The sequence below is a fragment of the Morus notabilis genome, unplaced genomic scaffold (genome assembly GCF_000414095.1).
Source record: "Morus notabilis unplaced genomic scaffold, ASM41409v2 Scaffold177, whole genome shotgun sequence".
In the NCBI taxonomy this organism is placed as follows: domain Eukaryota; kingdom Viridiplantae; phylum Streptophyta; class Magnoliopsida; order Rosales; family Moraceae; genus Morus; species Morus notabilis.
The window spans coordinates 177,689-199,424 of record NW_010357654.1 but is presented as its reverse complement, the minus strand read 5'-3'; the positions used below and the strand labels follow the sequence as shown (position 1 = coordinate 199,424).

At 36.1% G+C, this 21,736-nt stretch overlaps 2 protein-coding genes across 2 annotated transcripts; both read left to right on the top strand.

Annotated features, from left to right (window-relative positions):
- The first annotated feature begins 13,668 nt into the window (after positions 1–13,668).
- On the top strand, positions 13,669–15,105 carry LOC21399983 (protein NRT1/ PTR FAMILY 2.8). The gene has a single exon (XM_024172405.1). It carries the CDS (start codon positions 13,669–13,671, stop codon positions 15,103–15,105), a length of 1,437 nt encoding a protein of 478 aa, XP_024028173.1.
- A 2,771-nt stretch (positions 15,106–17,876) lies between these two features.
- LOC21399982 (protein MIZU-KUSSEI 1) lies at positions 17,877–18,638 on the top strand. Its single transcript, XM_010090264.1, has one exon. It carries the CDS (start codon positions 17,877–17,879, stop codon positions 18,636–18,638), a length of 762 nt encoding a protein of 253 aa, XP_010088566.1.
- The last annotated feature ends 3,098 nt before the right edge of the window (positions 18,639–21,736 follow it).

Below are 21,736 nucleotides of genomic sequence, written 5' to 3'. Positions count from 1 at the left end.
GTGTGAGAGAGAGAGAGAGAGAGAAATGCACGGGAAAGAAAAAGAAAAGGAAGGAAAAGAAAGGAAAAAGAAAAAGAAAAGAAAAGAAAAGAAAAATAAAAGAAAGTGACATGTGTAAAATATAACAGTCCAGAAATGCGCCCATACACACTTCTGGATTAAATAAATTACTGTGAATAATTTAAATACCTTGGAATTATTTAAACTCAATTAATTAAATCAGATTAGGCACACTAATAATCTCAATTACCTTAATTAATCTCAATTAATTCTTTAGGGTGTTACATACAGTGTTCACAATACTTTCCATTTGACTTATTTGAGGAGTTTTTTGAATGATTCTGAACTGCAGCAGCAATGGAGAAGTTTTCAGTTGTCTCTAATGTCACTTGCCGTTGTATTTCATCTTGAATGACGAGAGAATAGGCCTGACGAACATTAGGCAGTGGAGTTATCATGAGGATGTTGCTACGAATGCCACTGTAAGTGTCATTAAGACCCATGAGGAATTGCATCATCCGATCTTCTTCTCTTTGTTCGATGTGCGCCTTCATTTGGTTGCAAGCAGGGATAGGTCGATATGTATCTAATTCGTCCCAAACAGACTTGAGTTTTGTGAAATAGGCCGAGACTGCCATCATGCCTTGTGAAAGAGATGCCAGTGATTTTTGAATCTGATAAATTGATGGTGCGTTTTTTTGTGAGAATTGGTCTTTGAAATCTTCCCACACTTGACGAGCCGTTTTGGCATGAATGACTCCCTTGGCTAGATCAGGTTCCACCGAGTGAGTAAACCATGATAGAATCATGCTGTTGCATTGATTCCAAAGTGCATATTCTGTTGGATGCTCTGTTTCAGAAGGTGACTCAATAGATCCATCAATGAAACCGATTTTGTTCTTGGCTGTAAGGGCATGAATCATGGATTTACTCCATGATGGATAATTGGAGCCATTCAGTTTCGTTGGAACAAGCACGTGACCAGGTTGATCCGAATGATGAATGAAATATGGACTGGATGAATCCATGGTTGAAGTGACGTTGCTGGTGTTTGGATGTTTGGAAAGGGATTTTTATGTTGATGTTTGTCTTGTATCTGTCATGGTGTTTTACTGGTTGTAAAGGCTTTTGAAACGATCAACAATCAGGCTCCAGGATGTTGCTCTGATACCATATAAAATAATGATAATGGCTGAACAAGTAATGGAGGAATTGAGATATATTTTCATTAACATTGTGCAGTATATATACAAAAAATACAACGCATATGGCAGACTAAGTCTAAGGCTTGGAAGCTGTGATCCCCTTTTTGTGGGATTTAAATTACACTAATTTAGAAGGTAAATAAAGAATGGAAACTGTAAATATACAGCTAATACAATACAGCTAATATAAGATATTTCCTAATATCGAGATCTATTGCTTGTGTTCTTGAGTTTTCTTTTTCTATTTTTTGATTCTGTCATTGAAGTTGGTGTTGGATAAATTTTCCAACAGTGGTATCAGAGCCGGTTATAGGAAATCAATTTCAATCCAGAGATGAGTTTCGAGAACACTGGAGGGAGGAGAAAGTCTTGGTACAGGGACGATTCGTTCAGACTTCGATGAGTTCGAAGACATTCCTCTGAACGAACAACCATCAGAGGAAAATCCAGCCACAAGTTCGGTAGATCAGACATGGTAAATTCAAGATCCTCTTGAATTTGGAATTTTGAGAATGTGGAAATTGAGAAGTTTGATGGCTCTGGAGACTTCCGCATATGAAGGAGAAATATCAAAGGCCTTCTTGCTCAACAGAAAGTGTTTCGTGCCCTTAAGGAATCCCCAAAATGGCCGGATGACTAGAGTGAAGATCAAAAACAAGAACTCTTGGAAATGACAACAGGTATAATCATTCTACATCTTTCAATTGTTATCATTAGAATGATTGATAAAGAAGATACACTTGCAAAAATCTAGAATAAATTGGATGAGCTGTTTCAGAAAAAATCCTTGACAAACAAAATCTTCTTGAAAGAGAGATTGTTTGGTTTTAGAATGAACACTACTAGAACTCTTTATCAGAATCTTGATGATTTCTTAAGAATGAATATAGAACTGGCTAATTCTGGTGAAAATGAGGCATTGAGTGATGAGAACCAGGCTATAATCTTGTTGAATGCACTTCCTGAGTCATTTAAAGAGGTAAAGTCTGCCATCAAGTATGGCAGAACATCAATTACCTTGGAAGAAGTTATCTTAGCACTGAAGTCAAGAGATCTTGAAATAAAAACTGAGAAAGGGGAGTCTTCATCGGGGGAGAATCATTTTGCAAGGGGCAGAAGTCAGGAACATAGAAGTAATCAAAGGGGAAAAAGCAACAATAGAGGGAAAAGCATATCATCCTCAAAAGGCCCTAGACAAGGGAGAAGGTGTTTCTTCTGTAACAAACCAGGTCATCTCAAAACGGATTGTTATGCCTATCCGAGAAAGCTGAAAGAGAAAGGTCACTCATCAAATGGCACAGACAACCATAAAGTTGCAAATTTCTCAGATGGATATAAGAGTGGTGAAGTACTTTTGGTGTCAACCGAGGCTAAAGATCAGGACTGGGTTCTTGATTCTGGTTATACATACCACATGACACATAATAAATCATGACTTACAAATTTCAGAGAAGTAAATGGTGGAAAAGTGATGATGGGTGACAGTCATACTTGCCAAGTTGAAGGTTTAGGCACAGTTGCCATAAAGATGCTTGATGGCATTGTTAGAATCCTCAAAGATGTCAGATATGTTCCTAGCCTAGCCAGAAACCTAATATCTCTAGGTGTGGTTGATGATTCAGGGTATGTGACAAAGATAGAAAGGAATTCTATGAAAATATGTAAAGGTTCAACTGCGGTTCTGAAAGGAGTCAAAAAGGATGGGCTCTACCACTTGATTGGTGACACATTTACTGGAAATTGTCAGTGGTTGTTGCATTAGAGGACAAGAAGGTTGTTTTGTGGCACAATGGTAGTACCACTAATGTATTTTAATAGCCATTTCATAGCTTCCCAGGGTACTTGCCAGGATTTGACATAAATATGCTCAAGGTGCTAATGGCATAAGCTAAATCAAGTATGGTACATACCATTGTATACATCACTAATCCCACAGCATTAGCATATGGAACACTTTCCATATACTTTCTTTCTTCTTCATTATTAGGACACTGTTGAGATGGCAATTGAAATTGAGAGGTTATGGGTTGTCCCGGTGCTTTAGCTCCTTTCATAGAGAATTTTTCGGTCAGCTTCTCTAAGTACTTTCTCTGATTTAGAAATAGACTTCATGTGCTCCTGTTTCTGTTAATTTTCATGCCAAGAATTCTCCCTGCTGGAACTAAATCCTTCATTTCAAACTCTGATTTCAACATTTCTTTCATCTTGACAATCTTTGTCTTCTCCGTACTTATTAACAACAAGTCATCAACGTACAGTAATAGGTACTCAACATTCAATATGTTGCATCCTCTGTAGTATAGGCAAGTGTCAAACCAGCTTCTTGCAAATCCCTGCTTGGTAATAAAGGTATCAAACCTTTTATACCATTGTCTAGGAGATTGCTTAAGGCCATATAAAGACCTCTTAAGAAGACAAACCATGTCATTGTCTTTCTGCACTTTAAATCCTTCAGGCTACTCCATGTATATCCTTTCCTCTAATTCTCCATGGTGAAATGCAGTCTTGACATCCATTTGATCTAGTTCTAGATCAAATTGAGTCACAAGAGATAACATGATCCTAATTGTTTTGTACTTGACCACCGGTGAGAATACTTCTATGAAGACACCTTCCTTTTGAGTAAATCTCTTAGCAACCAATCTCGCCTTGTATTTCACAGGTTCTTTGTCAGATGATCCCTCTTTAATTTTGTAAATCCATTTGCAGGCTACCACAGAATGAGTTTTTGGTCTCTTCATAATCTCCCATGTTCCATTCTTTTATAAAGAGGACATTTCCTCTTTCATGGCTTTAATCCACATGCTTGCTTCTTTACAACTAACAGCTTCCTTGTAGCTTTCTGGTTGATGTTTGTCTATGTTCATTGCTATTATGAAAGCATAGGCTAAGAGGTCTGAGTAGGCTGAGAATCCATATCTTCGAGTTGGCTTGGAAACTTTCTTTGATTTGTCCCTGACTAGCACATAGTCATCTGCCAACGATCTATCATGATCATGTTCTGGAGTGGGCTGCATTACATCTGATGGCTGAGATTTTGGTTCATCAGAGGTATTTCCATGGTCAATCTGTTGTGACTGAGTTTGCCCATGCTCCACCTGATCAATGTATGTTTTTCCTTTTGGAGGCTCTACTTGAATTTGACTCTCAATAGTAGCTGCATTATTAGTTAAAGAATTATCCTTTCCTGCAGACATATTAGTGTGAGATAAACATGGAAAATCAAATTCATTAAATATGACATCTCTGCTATTTATTATTTTAAAACCTTTGCCATCTCTAACCCACAATCTATACCTTTAGTCCCTTCAGGATATCATAAGAAAACACATTTAACAAATCTAGGGTCTAATTTCCCATCCTTTTGGTGAGCATAGGCAGCACACCCAAAGGTTCTTAAGTGGGACATATCAGGTGGTTTGTTTCTCCATAACTTCTCAGGGGTTTTGAACTCTATGGCAGTAGAGGGACATTTATTGACTAGGTAAGTAGCTGTCAAATCAGCTTCACCCTAGAAACTCTTAGGCAAGCCAGCGTGGAACAATATACACCCAGACTTATCTAGAATGGTTATGGTCATTCTTTTAGCAACCCCATTTTGCTATGGGATTTTCCTGCATATGCACAGTAATCATCAAATAGTTTGTTACAGAACTCAAGTCCATTATCAGTCCTAAGAGTTTTGACCTTTCTATATGTTAGATTTTCTTGTAAAGTTTTCCACCGTTTGAACTTACTTAAAGCGTCATTTTTATTCTTTAATAAGTAAAGCCAAACCTTCCTAGAATAATCATCAATAATAGATAGAAAGTAAAGGTTACCACCATGTGTTAGAGTAGTTTCTGGTCCCCACAAGTTTGAGTGTACATATTCCAGTGGTGCCTTCGACTCATGTGTTCCAGCCTTGAACTTGAGCCTATGTTGTTTTCCCATAATGCATGAGTCACAGAAATCTACTTTGCTATAAAATATAAGAAGCATAGATCAGAAGTTACAGTTGAAGGTTTTGTAGATTTTGACTATGCCGGAGACAGAAATAGCAGGAAATCAACTACTGCCTACTTCTTTATGGTGTGTGGTAATTGCATTAGTTGGAAGTCATAACTCCAACCAGTTGTTGCATTATCCACCACTGAAGAAAATATATGGCAGCCACTGTGCTATCAAAGAAGGCATTTGGGTTCAAGGTTTGCTCAAGGAACTGAAGCTACTAGAAGGAACATGAATTGTGTACTCTGACAGTCAAAGTGCTATACATTTGTGTAAAAATCATGTGTATCATGACATGACAAAACACATAGAAGTCAAATACCACTTCATCAGGGAGAAGATAGCAGAAGGAGAGATCAAAATTGAAAAGGTTCCTACTGAAGAGAATCCAGCAGCTATTGGGACAAAGGTTGTAACTCTTAGGAAGTTTAAGCATTGTCTTAAACTGCTAGGAATTGACAATGGCTAATGACAGATGAGGTCGACCAAGGATCCAGAGGAAGGGAAGATTTGCACTAAGGAATTATATGTAATTGAGGTGGAGATTGTTGATTCAATTACAAATAATTCATTGGAAGATTATTTCTGCAATATTGAAGATAGAAGAAGGAAAACGACAATTCTTTTTATTTAACATCAATAATACGACAACATTATTAAGAGATAAAGAAGATGATGTCGATGTTTTAAATGCAGCTGGAACACTAGTATTGGATCACTTAAAAAAGTCATATTTCTTCAATCTTTCAGCTATATATATATATATTGTACCGTAACATTAAAGGGAGTGGGAACAGAATTCTTCTGATTAGAGAGAGAGAGTAAATTGCTTGTAATAGAAAATGCCTTAGAGAGAGAAACATGTTCTAGAGTGAGAAAGGGGTAGATAAGAGGCTATCTTGCTCTGTAATTTTCTTGCTTGAGTTTCTCAGGAAAGTAGGATGAGATTTTCTGGGAAGTTTTACTCTTGTAATTGCTGTTGTAATCAGAATATTGTTGATTAGTGCAAATCGAATTCCTCTGCAGGATTCACGGAGACGTAGGTGGATTTATCACCAAACTCCGAGATCAATTGCTTGTGTTCTTGAGTTTTCTTTTCTATTTTTTGATTATGTGATTGAAGTTGGTGTTGGATAATTTTTCCAACAAGTCTCATTTCTTCCATGGAAACATATCCGACCACCACAAGACGACAAATCAGACTACGTTATTGACGGCAAATAAACTTGCTAGTGCCATATTCAAATAATCCCCATATATCCTGTTTTATAGAACAAATGGTCACATTTAGCGTTCTTCTAGAAGGCATGTCGGAATATATGTATGTATACAAAAACACATATAACGATCGATATAAACACGAGGCTTTTATTTAGGTCTGGTGTTTGGCTGATTCCTATAAAAATGTGGAGTAATTGTGTAATAGAAACTCTTTTGACTCCCATTTAGAAAGAAACTCTTTGATGCAGCAGAATGAGATAGATCAAGACTGTTGAGTCGTGTGAGTCGTTTTGGCTCTCTTTTTATGTTTTGGGCTTTGGTTGGCTTAGTTGGGCTTCATGTTTGGATTGTTTATTTTGAAAGTGTCAAGAAAAACTTACGTTTTGAAAGTAGTATATTAGTTGTTGCAGAAGTGTCGTACAGCTTTTGTTTGAGTCGTTTGGTTCCTTAAGTAATGCTGTGTGTTTTGACAAAATCTGGAGTTAGTTTCTCGAATTCATTGGGTTCGTTCGAATAGAAGAAGATCAGCTTTTGGGTTCGTTCAAATAGAAGAAATCAGCCTCACTGTTTTGAATTAAGATAAGGCTTTGAGGATTTCGTGGAGAAGATCAAGATTGTGTTGCTATTTTGATTTAAACCAGGATTTGAAATTGAAACAAATATCTGTTATAGATTTTGTTTTAGTTTGAATAAAAGGTTTATTCAAAACCATATTTCATGATGAATTTGTTTTGAAGATCAAGATATCATCTAAAAAGAGACTGGAGTGCTGAGAATCTGGGTCAAAAAAACTGAAACTGGAATATGCGAAGCAGATTACGTGCTTTAAATTTTAAACTGATAACTGTCTTATCTGTAACTACAGATTCTGAGACAGATTCTGATTTTGAATTAAGATCAGTTTATAAAAGGTTGCTGCACGAGGAATCTATGGATGGACTGCAATTCTGATAAAGTACGGAGTGCACAAGTTGAAGAGATATAGCGTTCATTGATTTTGTTCTTTGAGAGAAGATTTTGTGAGCTTTTGGGAGAAGGCGTTTGAAGACGAGTGGTGCTCGCGAAGCTAGCCACTTAGGGTGTTAGACACAGCGGCGTCGATAGTCAAGAGGGAGTCTTGGGTTGGTTAATAAGTCCGATTGGTGTTTGTAACTTTGTACCTATTAGTGGATTGCTTGATGTCTGGGCGTAGCCCCGTGGATGTAGGTCGGTTTGACTGAACCACGTTTAATCGTTGTGTGGTATTTACTCTGCTTTTGCGTTTTGCTTTGGTAATCCTTAATCAATATTATAAGAAAACACGGTAACCGGTTCTAACAATTTGTTTAACTTGAGATTGGGAGTTGGGAGTTGAGACGGTAGAAATACAGTTCGGTAAAACATAAGTAGTTTTCTGACATTTCATTGACAATGAGACGAGCAAACGACATGCGAAAGACATGTCGACGTTGTGGACAAAGATAAAGTAATATGTCATGCTCCAAAATACATGTTGTTTGTTCATCTTTTTAAAAAAAAAAAAAAACAACGAAATGTTCACTCCTTTCTTCAAGCAGAGGATATGAAGAATGACAAGTTATTCGCTGCAATATAGTTTATTCTGAAAAAAGAAAACGGCATGTCGTCTAATTATTTGTTTTCTCGAGACTACGGTAGAAACTCTCAAACTCATTTCGGTAAACCAATGTCGTTTTACGAGAACTCTTGTCAGTTTGTTGAGTAATAGGACGAGCAACAGATTGAAGAAAAAATTTCCCAGTGCCGGAGAACCACGTCATTCACAATGATGTCGTTTCTCCCAAAGATTGAAACGGCAAGTCGTAATATTTTGTTCTCATGGGACGATAGGACATTTTCGGTAAATGCCGTGTTTTCGAAGGACATTTTTATGCAGTTGATAATGAGAAGAGAAGACGACATTAGCACTAAAGCAAGGGCGTGGATTTTTTCAAAAAATCACATGACAATTATCATGTAAATTATTCCTTTTCTCTTTCGAGGAAAACATGTCGTTTTTTCATCACATATCTAATGTGGTTAACACGCTGATCACATGATCAACAAATTCCTACAATAGAACAAAGCCGAAGGGGAAGGTATGTTTGTATAAACTAGGGATGGAATCAGGCGGGGCGGGAGCGGGTACCCTCCCTCCACCCCCATGTCCTATTTTTATTTTCTCTCATACCGGTCTCCGTACCCGTCTAATTTAGATGAGTCGGGGTTAGAAAATCTTCATTAAAAGAACTGTTGTGTGGGAAAATTCACGTGACACATCGGATAATGATCATGCTCCACGTGGCCCAGTGCCTGTCATGCCACGTAGTCCTCGACGCCCAAGAAGATCCTTCCCCTCTGAAAAATGCGAGAGCCAAGCACACAGAAGGTGTACCGGTTACTCCATATGCCTGGTCAGGAGCCAAGTGCTACGATAGGATCGGCGCCTTAGGGCGCAGGTGCCGAGGGTAAGCCGTGATCAACAGGGCCCATACGCTGAGAAAGGGCCTTGAGAGGGCGGGTCGGGCAAGTCGGGCAGGCGGGAAAAATTCGGGCAAAATTCAAAAATTCGGGCTTCGGGTCGGGCAATTCGGGCACACCCAATTTTCGGGCAATTTTCGGGTCGGGCAGTTCGGGCTTGGTCGGAAAAATGCAAAAAAATCCCGGCGGACGGCGGTATACGGTGGTTAGACGGCGGCGGGCAAGGGTGGACATGTCAAATCCGGGCTACCCGAGCCCGAACCCGAATTTTTTGCTTGGACGGGCGGGAATTGGGCCGGCCCGCCCGAGCCCGAAAAAATTCGGGCTTCGGGCGGCCCGCCGACCCGAAGTTCCAGCACTAGTGTTAGACACAGCGGCGTCGATAGTCAAGAGGGAGTCTTGGGTTGGTTAAGTCCGATTGGTGTCTGTAACTTTGTACCTATTAGTGGATTGCTTGATGTCTGGGCGTGGCCTCGTGGATGTAGATCGGTTTGACTGAATCACGTTTAATCGTTGTGTGGTATTTACTCTGCTTTTGTGTTTTGCTTTGGTAATCCTTAATCAATTTTATAAGAAAAACACAGTAAAAGCACATAACCGGTTCTAACAAAGACAAATCCACGGTTAAGAGGAAAATTTCCAAAACTTAGAAAACACAACTTTGATATTCAACATCTCAAATATTCAAACGACATAGCAAATATAAAAAATGATTATTACAAGCTAAATTCTCCTAAATCACTCGTTCCTTGAGAGATTTGGCACTTGGAGGCATTGTACGTACAGAGTTATATATGGTATTTTTAGTTTGAGTTCTTTACACAAAATCTGTCTTCTTTTTAGAGGGGTACTGTATTGAATTGTGGCTTTACTATCAAAAATCACTAACATGATTTTATCAACAACAACAACAAAAATCACTAACATGACTGGCTTTTAAATTGCAGTTTTTGAGCTGCCAAAAACACCATTGAGTTACTCCTCAAAAAAAAAAAACAAAAAAAAAAAATTTATATATATCACTATGTTGGTTACTTTTTTAAGGGTGGTTTTATTATACATCCACTTGACTTTGGGCATACCATTTTAAATCATAATTTTTTGTTACAAAAAGACTCTCATAACATGACCAAAAAATATGACAATTATAATAGAGTTCATTACGCAATCACTAGAATTTTTTTTTCTTCCCACGCACCCACGTACCATATCCTCAAGAAAACAATTTTTATACAAATAATAATTTGTGTCGAGATGAATAATAAGTGCATTCCCCTTTAATATATAGTTATAGATTATGATGAGTATCTACTTCCTATATGGAAATTATTTATCCTGACCATTATGGTTGAAAGTACCGGGTTGAGTCTTTTTGATATTTTTAATAAAACAAGGTGAATAAAGTAAAAAATATAGAATAAAAGAACACAAGAGAAATGGTATCGCAGTTCGGTTAACAACCTACTCCGCGGGGCCTTGCCCAGAGAATGATCAATCCACTAAGAACTTTTTACAACTCAAATGGACTTAAACTACTCGAGACTCCCTCTCAAAGAAGACGCCTATGAACTTGTAAATTTCCTATGAACTTAATCAGCGAGATCCCCTCGACTCTTTACGTTGGAATCCCTCCAACTATGTTTTTCACAAAAACACACTCAAATCATTTCTCTTGTATGAAAGCACAAACCCGCACCTCTCTCACGACACATCAAAGACAACTCAGAAGAGGTAACTATTACAAGAAAACTTCTTTGAATAAATAGGCAGAAATATCACAATTGGACGATATCTTCATTTAATCCACAGAATCAATTCTGTTGCAAATCCTTGTTACAACAATAACTACAACATAACTGTAAAAGATATCTTCCTTATACTCAGACGAATCAATCATCATTAAGTCTGAAAACTTTCCAATCCTGATCTTTGAACCTAGACATATTCTTGGGAAACAAAGAATGATCATCCAGCTATGAAATCATAATCAAATATCAATCTTCTGTTTTTGGCTACAAAGTTGACTTTATAAAAACAGAAACGAAACCATGATTGCTGATCCTTTGAAACTTGCCTTTTGAAACCTATTAACAGCACAGCTAATTCCATACGCAGGCAGCCAGCCAAGATTTCCCAAAATAATGCCAATCAATTATAATTAGAATCAAACAAAAATGTGGGAAACAAATCCCAACAATGGTGTTGGTTCTCCAAGCAAAAGCACCCGCTATATATTAAGGAAATTTATATCAGATTAGACCAATGCTAATTTGATTTTATGTATAACACTTTCATTTAAATAAATCACAATCTCTAGTGATAACCATTTATGTAATTATATTCTTGTGTGGATAAATGATCATTTCATATTTATGGGTCAATATCTCTTTTAATATACAAAAAGGTGAGACTCCTTGAATTGATTATTTAATCAAACAAAAACTTTGTTATTATTGTATATATGTATCACTCTTGGGAAATTCGACCGCACTATAGCTATACCTCCCAGGGAAACCCTGGTACTCCAAGCAGTGCTAAAAAAGGACCACAAAATGTTCTCTTCACGTTAAAAACCTTAAAACTAAAACATATTGCATAAAATATTGTAACTAATATGTTCAATTACTATGCTATTAGGACATGATTATCTCTGTAAAGTTTTAAAAGTAATTCATTAATTTAAGTACAAAGAGTAACACTTAAATTTCTTTAGTTTTGATGTACTATAAGTGAAAGGAAATTGCGTTTTGTATTTTGGAAATTTTTCTATGAAAGAAAAATTTTCTAGCCTGCCAAAGTTTAGACACCTATAATTTGCAACTCTTTAGTTTGGTTTATTTAAAAAATAAAATAAAATGAAAAGGTCCAAAACAACCCTCTTCTCTGGCTCAACAAAAAGGTTATATCCATTCCATTAATTAATTATCTACATATACTTACATTCTGTCAAAAACATCTTTATTAATTGTTCTATTTTTTTTTTCTTGGAATAATTATCTGTATAGATAAATGGAAACATATATATATATATGGTTGCATCCATAACTGGCGTGTTAGTGAAACATGTACGATTATGAGTAATAATCTTGAAACAGAAAAAACCTTAAACAAAAATACACAAGTACTAAAACTACTCTATGCGCTAAAGGAACCATATAAAACAACAATTTACTATAAGTGGCGATACTTTACTCACATAACCGTGAAAGTGTTTCTACACCAGTATTAACTAGGTGTTGAGCTGTTACAAAATGGTATTTAAGAACGATTTCTCTCTGTGAAGATAATTTGAATCTGAGAGAGAGAAAGAGAGAGTTCCGAGAAGGAAAGAGAAACTAAGGCCAAGAAGGCTCAGCAAAAAGAGATGGATTCAGCAGATCAAGTCTCTCAATCCCAAACTCCCGAAAGAGTGCCTGGTGGATGGAAATCGGTCAAATATATCCTTGGTAAATATTCATGTCGTTTTGTCGTTTCGCTCCATCCATGCATGCCTTTTGTTTATTATGAATTCCTATAAATTATAGGTGCATAAATTGTCATGGAAAACTATACGATTTTTATGTTGGAATCTGCGGATACCCTAATACATATATGATCATGTGTGTGTGTATATATGTATATATATGTATATATATATATATATATATAATCTAGCGCTTGAACAATATTTTATAAATTTCTCATGTCGTTTATTGTAATTTTGAAGGGAACGAGACGTTTGAGAAGATGGCCGCGATGAGCTTGATGGCGAATTTAGTGTTGTATCTGCGCAACATGTACAACTTGGATAACATAACTTCGATTAATATAGCCATTATATGGAGTGGTTTCAGCAATTTTTTACCTTTGGTCGGTGCATTCATTGCCGACGCTTATCTGGGAAAGTTTAATACCGTACTTTGTGGCACCATTTCTTCCCTTCTGGTAAGTCAATGTTTACTATCGTTGTTGTATATATGATTTGTTTATGGATGTTTACAAGCATTAACAACAAAATAACACCCATCTCTCTACTAATAATTAGACCTATAATTCCTTCTTTTTTTTTTCTGTGTCTTTGACGCACATAATAACAATTTCCTATGTAAACATGCTACATAGATATTTCACGAACACAATAGCTTTTTGCTTCTTTGTATATTTTCCTCTACAACCTTCTATTAGTTAGCCAACATTGGCTCTCCATTAAAATAACAACAATTTCATTCCTTATTTTCAAATAAAAAATGCAGAGTAACTCTAATTAAAGCATGATTTGACTCGCAATTTAAATCACAATTCAAATCTTCATATAACTATATTATTTTCTCTCAGAAATCAGAGTAACTCTAATTAAAGTATGGTTTAGCTCGCAATTTGAATCACAATTCAAATCTTCATATAACTATATTATTTTCTCTTAAAAATTTAAATTTTTGTTCGAACCTTATGATCGAATGTATGAATCAAACATACTAGTGATCTATATATATGTCTCAGTGTTTGTTGGATTGGTGTTATTCCCTTATTTTAACTAAAAAATGGGGGCAATCTAGTTCCTGATGACATTGATTTTCACGTTTTAATCGTGTCAAAATCATTAAAAAAAATAGTTATTATCTATTGTTTCTAATATTAGTGCGTCATTTTTCGTTAATTGTCTTTAACTATTTCTATTGCCAAAGTTCCAAACCTGCAGTACTGCATGCCAAAAAGCCTAACAATTTTTTTTGTTTTCATCTTTTTCTTGATTACAGAAGCTAATTATGAACTTCTTTTATTCCTCTAACAGGGCATGGCAACAATGACTCTCACTGCAGGTCTACCGTCCTTAAGGCCCTCCCACTGCGACGGCCAATCCAACTGCCACAACCCGGCTCATCCGTGGCAGATGGCCATTCTCTACATCTCGCTCGGATTCATCGCAATCGGTGCCGGCGGCATTCGTCCCTGCAACATCTCCTTCGGCGCCGACCAATTCGACACCGCCACGGAGAAAGGGAAACAGCAGCTGGCCAGCTTCTGCAACTGGTACTTCTTCCTCTTCACCGTCGCGATCATCTTCGTCCTCACCGGCGTCACCTACGTTCAGACAAACGTCAGCTGGTTCTTCGGCTTCCTAATCCCAACTTTCTGCTTCATCTTCTCAATAGCAGTTTTCTTGTTCGGACGCCACACTTACATCCTCGTCAAACCTCAAGGAAGCATCTTCCTAGACATGGTGAAAGTAATTGTCGCGGCATTTCGGAAACGAAGTACCATTAACGTCGGAAAACCACCGTTCTACGACCCGATCGTCTCGGACGAGATAAAGCTCGCTAGAACAAGCAGGCTGAGGTTTTTCGACAAGGGGGCCATGATTGTAGACCCCAGTGAAGTGGACAGCAACGGAAAATCCAAAAACAGCTGGAGATTATGCACTGTACAAAACGTCGAACAGTTAAAGTCCATGTTAACTATAGTCCCGGTTTTGATAACCGTGGTTGGCTGTTTCATACCCATGAGCCAACCCGGAACTTTCGGGATCCTCCAAGCCATTCAGATGAACAGAACAATCGGGAAAAAGGGTTTCCAAATCCCACCGGCCTGGGTCAATCTCACCATAATGCTAACCCTCTCGATCTGGGTCTTCTTCTACGAGAAAATCTACATCCCAGTTCTGGAGAAACGGAGGAAAAAAAACAACGTTAGATTAACAGTTACACAAAGACTCAACATCGGAATCATACTCTCAATCATCTGCATGGTTGTCGCCGGGATCGTCGAGAAAAAGCGGAGAGAATCGGCTCTGAAACACGGTTCCTTCGAAGCTCCGATGTCGGTTTTTTATCTTATGTTGCCGTTCGCGTTGGCGGGCTTGGTCGAGGCCTTTGCAGCGGTGACATTGATGGAGCACTTGACGACGCGGTGGCCGGAGAGAATGAGGACCGTCGCCGGAGGGATCTTCTTCTTGAGCTTGTCGGTGTCGAGCTATCTGAACTCCATAATTGTCGAGGTAATCGACAAGGTGACGGCGACGAATGGGAGATCGCCGTGGCTGAGTGGAGACAACTTTAACAAGAACAGGCTTGATTACTATTACTACGTGATTGGTGGTGTTGGGGTTTTGAATTTGGTGTATTTTCATGTCTCGGCCAAGCATTACTTGGGTGGTAGTCGAGTGGCTGACGACTCCGAATTAGCAGAGTCGAAAGACTCTGAGGAAGGGTTGGCCATGAAAGAAATTGTCTAGCCCGGGAAATTAAGTACAAAACAATTCGTTGTCTCGCCATTTTGACTTTTCTTTACTGTATACGGTTATGGTAATTAGAAATTCGGTTCAGTAGTTCTGTCAAGAATTTGGTTAAAATAATAAAATGAAAAAGTAAAATTAGGAAAATAATTTTTTAATTTTAATTTTATTTATTTTTAGAGAAAGTGAAAGTTCACCGTCGGAAGTGAAAATTCACCGCCGAAATCAATGGCGCCTCCACTCCTGCAAAATCAAATATCAAGATTTCAATTTTCATTTTAATTTCTGTTTACCTCCTTTAAATAAAATTGTACGTAAATCTCGTATCTCCCAAAAATAAAAAAATAAAAAATGTAAACCTCATTGAAAAAAAAGAGAAAAAGAGTTTTACTGGATAAGAAATTGCCTGTGCTCATAGGCTGTTAATGGAGACGAGAGGCGATTTGATTGTATTTGTATGGCTACAAATGAATGCAGTAATAGCGTCAAAAAAAAAAAATCATTTTACAAATAAAAATTTTTAAAAAGTTATTTTATTAATAAAATTTTTTTATTGAGTTATTTTTATAAATGTCTCGTTGTGTCACCATTTTTCTTTTTTCTTCTTTTAACTTACCATTTTTCACTTTTTAAATGTATATAGTTCTTTTACGCGGAAGTTTTTATGCGATTCTCTGGCTCTTTTTGGTTAATTTTGAATTGTTCCGAAAAATAACGGTCGTCTATTTATATTCTAGAAGTTAAAAGAGGTTACAAATTTGATACGTCATGGAGACGTCAATATTTATTATTTAATATGTTTAATTACTTATGGGTTATAATTTATATAAAGGCTTGGTAAGAATAATATAATAAATTTCAACAAAATATACTTTTAAATTTTAAAACATTAAGAAAAAAACATGAATTCTCCGTCGCTCTAATCCTAGGTAGCGTCTTTCTTTACTTGCAAATGCATTGTCATCCCTATCCTATATATTGATCATGTGATCTCGTGCGTGAATAAAGCGTTAAAATTGGCGTCTTATTAACAGAAGTGTCAAATTTGTAATTATGATAAGCGCCAAGAGATATAGGGTTGCTAGTTTTAAGCTATAATTTTTAGTTATAAGAGACAAAGTAAGGTCCATTTATTTTACCGATTTGAGTTTAAAATATAAATTTTATTATAGTAAAAAGCTCTTAAAAATAATCACATTTAACTTTTTTGTTATAATAAAAAACTCTCACATAAAGTCACATCTCAACTCGAATCAGCGAACTAAATGGGCTCTAAGACAATTTTTAAGTTTAAAATTAGAGAGGGGGCAAGACTGTTAAACAGCCACCGGTAAACAGTCGCCAGAGCAAGCCACCGATTACCCAAAAACAGTCGTCGGTCACCGGTGCCAGTCATGGTAGACTGAATTATAATCTACTTATTTTAAAAAAACTATGTTACAATTTACTATTTTTAAAAAATAGATGTTTAGGGAGAAAGAGTGAGGTGGAAAAAAAAATTTAGGGGTATTTTTACGTTTTTAATAATGTTTAAAACTTAAACTATCAAATTATGTTATTATCTACTATTTTAAAAGAATATGCTATAATTTACTAATTATTGTACCAATTATGTTATTTCAATCACTAAAAAAAAAAAAAAAAAAAAAAAAACTTTTAGCAATGACTTGCCTATTAAAAATATAGTGCATGTTTAGAACCGTTTTTTGAAATAGTTTTCACGTATTTCGAGAAGCAAAAGATGAAAACGAAACGACGTTTGTTTAATAAATGTTTTAAAAATAAAAATAAAAACGAAAAAAGTAAGAATGGTTTTTATGAAAGATATAGAAAACAGTTAAAAGTTGTATTCACTTTTCTATTTTCATTTTTTAGTACTTATCAATAATATTATAATATATTAATTAATAAACAAGATTTCACTTTTTTATTATACTCAAAATAATTTCTTAAAAAATCAACTAAATGCAATTTCAGAATCGGTCTCACAATAATTCTCAAAACAATCTCATTTTTACTTTTTATTGAAAATAAAATTATTTTAAAATCAATTCTAAACGCATCCATAATCTCTATGTAATTTTACATGTTTTTTTTTTCTTTTCTCCTTTTTTTTTCTCTCTCTCTCTTCTTTTGATTTGCGTCCCATTGCCCCTCCTCCTACACCCCTCCCTCCCTTTCTCTTATTATATCTCTCTCCTAATTTTCTTTATATTTTTATGCAAACCCTATGTCCCTAATCTCTACCGAAGCCAATCGCCTCACGTTTTTCTCCATTCACCCCTAAATTAACTTCTTACTATGTGCTTGTTTTTTTTTCACTCATTTTTTTAATTATTCTTTTTCCACGTTTATTGATGACTAAAATTTGGATTAAAAAATAATTAAAACCCAACCGTGAATAAATTTGGGTTAAAATAAATAAAAATAAAAACTCATGCCATTAATTAGCAGATGACATCTCAATTTTCATGATGAAAATTAATTCCATTATCAATTGGATATTTTCCAGTTGATGGGGCTAATTGTGAAAAATATTTGGTCAAACATCACATTACCAATAAACTAAAAGTTCGGGGACGAGAATGAAAATAAGTCAAAACGGCTTTATTTCCCGCGCCGTCTCTGTATGTGAAAATCTGATATATTCTATCTCCATCTTCCGCTACACCTCTCTATATTCTTCTTAATTAATCCCTAAACGTCTCTCTCTCTCTCTCTCTCTCTCTCTCTCTCTCTCTCTCTCTCTCTCCTCTTAAAATCTATCAGCCATGACAAGCGCCATCCGTCGACTCCTCTTGCCATGCTTTTGCCCCGCCACCGTCTCCGATGGCGGCGCAACCGCCGTCACCACCACCAAGAAACGCCTGAGCACCTCGCTGCGCGACGACAACCCCCAAGACCCAAACGACAACGACCAAGATTCCTCTCCATCTCCTTCCTCATCCCCGACTGCGGACTCCATCTTCTTCTTCTTCCCGCCTTCCTCCGCCGCCCCGGCGCAACCCCGGCCGTCGAAGTCAATGGTGATTGGGACAATCTTCGGCGCCCGCCGCGGCCACGTCTGGTTCTGCATCCAGCATGACCGCCTCTCGTCAAAACCCCTCATTCTGCTCGAGTTCCCGATCGTCACTCACCAGCTCGTCAACGAGATGCGATTCGGCATCGTGCGGATCGCCCTCGAGTGCGATCGGTCGGATCTCGGGGCGTGCCCGCTCCGATCGGTGCCGGTCTGGACGATGTTCTGCAACGGCCGGCAATTAGGTTTCGCGGCGAGGAGGAGGGCGAGCGATTGGGTCAAATTGATGCTGAAGACGATGAGCTCCACGACGGTTGGAGCCGGTGTCATGCCGATTAGGTCCGGGCTCGAATTGGGATCGGCTTCGGAAGAAGTGATGTACATGAGAGCTAATTACGAGCACATGGTGGGGAGTGCTGATTCCGAGTCGTTTTACCTGATTAACCCGGACGAATGTCCGAGTCAAGAACTCAGTGTCTTCTTGCTCAGATCCGGGAATGGGGTTTGTCGTTAAAGGGAAGTGGAAGATGGGATTTTGTAAACAACATCAAGAATTTTGTAGTTGGGAGATTTTTCTCAGTGAAAACTAGTCGTTTTCTTTGTATTTATGGGGTGGTGTTGGAGATTCTTTCTTGAGGAAACGTTTTCTTTAGTTTAGAAGATAATGTACATAGTTGGTAATACTATGTAGGTTGATAACTTTTTTAGGACCACTTGAGAAACACTTTCTATTTAAATTGGGCATCATGTAAAATGTTAGAAAGATAGTTGATAATCTAGTACCTTTTTTGTTTTTTTCTTTCTTTCTTTGAATCTTGAGACATTATTATGATCACTTTTAATGTTGAGTACTTTGGCAAAACACAAGTACATGAAGAGTTTGTTTGTTTGTTTTCGGAACTTTTTATTATTATTATTATTATTATTTTGTTGGAACTCTGAACTTTTTAATTGGTTGCTTGAATTGTTGTCTTTGCTCTGAGTATAATTAATATCCAACATTTCAACACAAGTACATGACTACTTTTTAGAAGATTTTTTGGAAAGAGATTTTTGTTTCCTTTTAATTTGCCCTTTTTGGCTGGGTTGTGGTTGCAATAGGAGATAATAGTTTTTTTTTTTTTTTTAGGAGATAATAGTTGGTATTATTAGTTCAGTAGGTTGATGAGATCTTGGACCAACTTCAACAGAACAGTAACAGTCAAAAAGGAAAAAAGAAAAAGAAATGGAAATGGAAAAAAGAACAGTAAACTTTTGAAATTCGTTGGGAATACGAGACATTATGACCTTTTTCTTTGATGTAATGACGCTGAATACTTTGACCAATACAAGTACGGGAAGGTTTGTTTTTACTGTCTTTCATGATTTCGCATCTTATTCTCAGTTTTTCCAAGTATTGACTAGTCTCAACCGTAGTCTTACGGTAAAACAAGCAATCTCGTTCAATTCACTAATTTAAATTTTTAATTTGAGTTAAAATGTAATTTTATGTGAAAATTTTTTACTGTAGTAAAAAAATTAGATGTGACTGTTTATGAGAGCTTTTCACTGTAGTAAAACTCAAATTATAAACTCGAATCAGCGAAATGAACGAGACCATTTCACAAGTAAAGTAAAGTCTCATTTATTTCACCGATTTGAGTTTTCAGTTCTAGGTTTTTACAGTAAAAACCTCTTAAAAAATGTCACATGTAACTTTTTTTGCTACAGTAAAAAGCTCTCAGAAAATATCACATCTCAATTCGAATTAAAAACTCGAATCCGTAAAGTGAACGAGACCTAAATATTTTTATTGTTAACTGTAAAAAAACTACTGAGGATTCCCAAATTTCAACAAATTTAACTATAAAAAAACTAATCTAATGATTAAAAATACTTACTCTATAAAGTAAAATAGCTTGCTCCGAAGGATTCCCAAATTTTAACATAAAATACATAAAAAGTTTTTTTGTCTTAACATGAAGTTCTACGGTGGTTTTAGATTTGACGTAACCCTTTTTTTCATTGAGGATTAATTTTAAAAATTCTCTCTAAATTATTATTTTTATAACATTTTATTTTTTAAATTTTAAAAGGTAACATTCATTTCTTTTTAATTTTGTTTCGTTAATAAATTTTTCTTTTCTGTTACAATAAGTGATGAAATTATCACGTATTATTTATTTAATGAGAATTAAAAGTGCAATTACGTTTAACCATCCTATTCAGATAATTCTCTATTTTTATTAAAAATTCACCATCTTCGTTTAGATTTTGCTTCTTTTTTTCCCCACCTCCTCGCCTATGATGATGGATGGGCTGCTCTCAAGTTGGTAAACTCAAGATCATGGCTTCAAAGTAACAAGGACTCAATGGTTTATATACATTTGGCAATGAACCTTGAACACCCTCTCTCTCTCTCTCACTGCGAAACATGTTGTCTCGCAAATCTGTGAAATGGGTTCTACTTTTGATGATGATCTCTATGTCCGTGTTGGAATTATCCAGCTCCAAAATTGATCCTCAGCTATACATATATACATACACATATATATAGAGAGGGAGAAAGAGAAATACCTGGAAAATGACGAAATGAAAGGGGATCTCAGCTAAAACCCATGAAGCATTTAAACTTTTGAGCTTTAGTAAAAGGTAAAGCTTTTCTTTTGTTATGGAAATCCACCGGAAAACGATGAGAGAAAGGGAGAGAGAGATAGTTCAGTTAGAGAGAGAAAGAGACGAAAATGGTGAATCATCAGCTCTAAAATTGATGGTGAAAACCATGCAATTATCTGATTAGATAGGTATAAACGTAATTATATTTTTAATTTTTATTAAATAAGTGACACGTGATAATTTTATCACTTATTATAACAGAAATGAAAAATTTATTAATAAAATAAAGTTAAGAGAAAACATATGTTACTTTTTAAAATTTAAAAGATAAAGTGTTATAAGGATTATAGATTTTATGGAGAAAAATTTTTAAAATTAATCGTTTCACCAAAGAAAATGCCCACTATCACTAAATCTGATATCTTTTTTATTTTTATTTTTGCTTTTGTTTTAAGTTTAGAATCTAATCTCCTATGTACGGATAGTGCTATTGTGAAATTGAACTTTCAAAGGCCCTGTTATTCCAACAAAGATTCCACTAGTTTTATTTCTTGTGGCCCCCACAGTCCAAATCTGTCAGTATTCATATATGCTCAATCTAATAATTAAAATATCTGTACTGCTTTAGTACTATTAACATATTAATCGTAATCAATTATCAACTGTTTATGAACTGTGCAGGATCTGTTCTGATTAATATGAATGGTCTGAGTTTTTGAACGTTATCACCTACAAGACAGAAGATTCCTATCTTCGTAAGCCTTACATTTTTTTCTGTTCTCTTTTTTTTTTTTTGGGAGTTTCGTAAGGTTTCTTTTGTTTTGTTTTAATATTTGATCATGTCCATCGAAGTAAGGGTGGCAATTGCGGTATTGTATTCGTGTCGTATTAGGACCCGTTTAGTTCGTTGATTCGAATTTTTAATTTAAGTTGAGATGTGATTTTATGTGAGAGCTTTTTATTGTAGCAAAAAAGTTAGATGTGACTGTTTCTGAGAGCTTTTTACTGTTGCAAAAC

What these genes read in the sequence shown, in the direction of transcription:
- LOC21399983 (XM_024172405.1), top strand. Translation starts at nt 13,669, where the DNA reads ATGGCAACAATGACTCTCACTGCAGGTCTACCGTCCTTAAGGCCCTCC.
- LOC21399982 (XM_010090264.1), top strand. Translation starts at nt 17,877, where the DNA reads ATGACAAGCGCCATCCGTCGACTCCTCTTGCCATGCTTTTGCCCCGCC.